This window comes from Fulmarus glacialis, unplaced genomic scaffold (genome assembly GCF_000690835.1).
Source record: "Fulmarus glacialis isolate BGI_N327 unplaced genomic scaffold, ASM69083v1 scaffold12983, whole genome shotgun sequence".
Classification (NCBI taxonomy): Eukaryota; Metazoa; Chordata; class Aves; order Procellariiformes; family Procellariidae; genus Fulmarus; species Fulmarus glacialis.
The window spans coordinates 20,210-23,862 of record NW_009202378.1 but is presented as its reverse complement, the minus strand read 5'-3'; the positions used below and the strand labels follow the sequence as shown (position 1 = coordinate 23,862).

General features: G+C 43.1%; 1 protein-coding gene across 1 annotated transcript in view; it reads left to right on the top strand.

Moving 5' to 3' along the window:
- Positions 1 to 283: 283 nt before the first annotated feature.
- The window catches only part of MTMR2 (myotubularin related protein 2), a gene marked incomplete at its 5' end in the record, with an annotated part of 21,482 nt that continues 18,112 nt past the window's right edge, over positions 284 to 3,653 (top strand). The window contains 4 exons of the mRNA XM_009574259.1: positions 284 to 378; positions 556 to 666; positions 2,683 to 2,784; positions 3,482 to 3,565. Coding sequence (XP_009572554.1) covers positions 284 to 378; positions 556 to 666; positions 2,683 to 2,784; positions 3,482 to 3,565 — 392 coding nt within the window. The remainder of the gene's footprint in view (positions 379 to 555; positions 667 to 2,682; positions 2,785 to 3,481; positions 3,566 to 3,653) is intronic.

The window sequence follows — 3,653 nt, the reverse complement described above, 5'->3', positions numbered from 1 at the left end:
GTAAACAGTTTGCAGCCGAATACTGGCTTTTTTACGGGCTTAGCAGTTCTTTGCAATTGTAGGATTCTAGGTGATGGTACGTGCCAGGAGTTCAATTTATACCTAAACTCTTACCTTCTCCACCGAACTGAAACTTGCATGTTAGCTCTAGGCTAGAACCCTAGATTAAGCTGGTTTTCATTCCATCATCTGAAAAGCAGAGCCCCCAAATATTGTTGCTGTCATAATTTTACTCCCATAAATTAACCATGAAATTAACAACTTTTATTTTTCTTTTTTTAAGCTAAGGATGTTACTTACATCTGCCCCTTCACTGGAGCAATCAGAGGAACCCTTACTGTTACCAATTATAGACTGTATTTTAAAAGCATGGAACGGGTAAGCTTTTGAAACCATCTGCTTTTGTTGGCTATTCAATCTTTAGACCTAGGTGTTCTTTGAGAGTAATTCTGTGTGAATCATAGCTATATCTTTGGGAATATAGGCATAAGGGAGCAGGAGCCGGGGATTTTTCCCCCTCCCCTTTTTAAACTCACAAATTTCAACTGTCTACAGGACCCTCCTTTTGTCCTAGATGCATCTTTAGGTGTAATCAACAGAGTGGAGAAAATTGGAGGTGCTTCCAGTCGTGGTGAGAATTCATACGGGCTGGAAATTGTATGCAAGGTAAATTTTTATCTGTGTTTTACAATAGGGGAAGGGGAACATATATTTTAAAAGGTTTTCTCTGTAGTACTGTAGGAAGTTCTGCGAAACATTTCAGTATGACTTCACACACTTGAAAAAACATCTGACTTTAAAAGTAATTTTCAGGATTCTCCAGCTCCACTCCTAGCACAGGCTTTGTGCTAGGTAATGTCTTTTCTTCATGGTGGAAACCTAGGCCTGCATCCCACTAATGCAGTTCTCAGGATTGCTCACCGGGCTATCCCAGGAAGACTCCAGTCATTGTGGAGTATAGGATGCCTTTCACTCAACGTGCATTTCAAGAGCAAGAAAGCTAGCTTGTGTCCACCTGCCACTGTGCTTTGTGGTAAGGGACTGGCAAGTAGCCATCAGTCCTCCTCGAGGCTGTTCTTTCATTTCTTTCAAGGCGGTACATGTTTCACATGTGCCTCTCAAGAGCCCTAGGAATCATTGGAAATGCAAACTTAACAATTAACTGAAAATTAACAATTGACCTCCTCGTGTCTACTTACTATAGACCCACAGAGTAGATAAAGTCGCCATCTCCAGTCCTAAATTCATACCTCTGCTGGTCAGCAGGGCATGGCCCCTCTGCTTCCCTCAGTGGCCATGTGGGGAGAGCTGGGTTCTGAACCTTGTAGGTCTTGGGCTGCTTAGAGCTCTTGTCAGAGCCCCCTCAAGGCTGAAAGGATGCCACTTGCTGGATAAGGGCAGATGGAGGAATGAAAACTGCTCCGGCCACTGCTGTGATTTTGAGGCACCAGGAAGCTAAGCAGACTCTCAAGCTGTGGGCATGCTGAGTCAAAAGCAGTTGATATAATCTATACCAAATCATCCAGCTGCTCCCTTGTCCTATTGCAGTCATGATCCTCCCTGGCTAACCTAGGGGTGCTTGTCCTGGCAAGCTAATTTGTTCCCTGTTTTGATCTGGATTCCTAGTCCTCAGCCATTTTGCCTATATACAAATTTGCACACATGGTCAGGTTTAGAGTGAACTACATTGTTTCCCTGAGTGGGAAACCCAGGCACAAACTATATAGTTAGGTATGTTGGCCCTATACAGCATATATATATGCGCCAGCCTACTTGGCCCAGGATATGCAGAGCAGTTTAGTGCGATAACAGATACAGCTTATGCATCCTGAAGTGTTCTCTGTCTGAGACCAATTACCTAATCTCAGTCTTGTGAGACAGCTAAGTCTTTAGCTGTTTGTCTCATTCTCTGACTTGCTGTACCATCTTCATATGCTTGAACTTGATAGCTTATTTCCTGCTGGTGGCTTTTAAACTGTTTACTACAAGTGTTTGAGTTGTAGGCTTGGCTGGAAAATCTTGGCATCTTAGAGATGCTTTACTTAGTTTCTGAATTTGATTTTGTAGATGAGTACAGAAAGGAGGTCTTGGGTAACCACTCTTTGTGGAAACTGTGCTGCTGTGCAAATAGGAGGAGTTCTCAGTTTCAAGGCATCCTCTTGAGTGCTCTGAGAGATGGAAGCTTTAAAGGGAGATGGCATTAGTTGCTTTGCACCAAACTGACTGGACCTGGGCTCCCTCTGTGCAGTAGCTCTATGGAGGTATTTTGTGAGGCAGTCCCTTCCAGCTGTCTTCTGGCACACCTCAGTGTGAGAGTGTGGTAAGAGCTAGGAGATCTGTCAGACAAAGTCCTGCTGGTCAGCAATAGCTTGTCCCTGTGCGAGGCTCTCCCCTAGACTTTCAGCAGATAGAGAGCTTCATGTGAAGGCAAGATGCTGTGATCAGGTGCACCTGTGCACTCCCTCTGCTCCTCTGTAGCTGTGGCAGGCTTTGTTGGAGGCTGCAGATGACCACTGAACCAAGCCCAGAGCTGCAATACAACAGTGTTCAAAGTACGATATTAAATCAGTGCTAGAAAGAGGATCGTGATGTGACCCTATTTTGAATGCTGGGTTTTGGATTTTCTTTGGATTTTGAAGTGGTTCAGAAATCTGCAATTTGATTTCCCTCTTTTTTCCCTAGGATATTCGAAACTTGCGATTTGCGCATAAGCCTGAAGGGAGAACTAGACGATCCATATTTGAGAACCTAATGAAATATGCTTTCCCAGTGTCAAATAATCTCGTAAGTATTTTCTTTTCAGTTTTTACCAAAAGACACAGAGTGACAGTAAGCTGTATTGTTCAGTCCCATCTACTTGGTACAATGTTCACATGGGGTGCATTTTGTTGAAGGAGGAGAAATGCTGGGTTTTAAATCTGTTCTAGAGTTAATTCTGTAGGAGTTTAGATTGTATAGAAAACAGGAGGAGTCTTCTACCGTGGGGCTGGATTCCGTCATGCATGGAGAATGACTTACTGATACATCCTCATAGCAGAGGGAAAATATTCAAAGCACAGCGTCATCCATCAGAGGTTTACAGGTAATGGTGACTGCACTGCCCCAAATCTGCCCTGTTCATCTGCTCTGTCATGTTATGACAGTGCAATTGTTGCTTCAAATACTGGTTGAAAGGATCTAGTTCTTAATATGTAAAAGTGTTCTTGCCCAAGTAGTCTTTTCTTTCTCTCTTTAATAATAAACTTCTTTTGTCCATGAAGTACTAGGTAATAGACAAGCAAGATCAGGGGTATAGAGGAGGGTACATTGCTGTAGTAATTACCTGCTACAGCGAGCACATTAATCTTTTTCATAAAGCCCTAAAAGAAAAGTAGTGCAGCAGGAAAAAAGAAGGACCAGTCATGAGTTACTATTTGAGATATCAAACATCCTGGAAATGGGCTCTGAGTGGGCTCTAAATGGTAAATTTTCTTTCTTTCAGCCACTTTTTGCATTTGAGTACAAAGAGGTTTTCCCAGAAAATGGATGGAAGGTGTATGACCCCACTTGGGAGTACAGAAGACAGGTAGGTACTGTGCCATGTCCTTCCTCATCCTCTCTACTCTTCAGAATTGAGGCTCTGTGCAGCCATATAATTTACAGGTCACATGGAA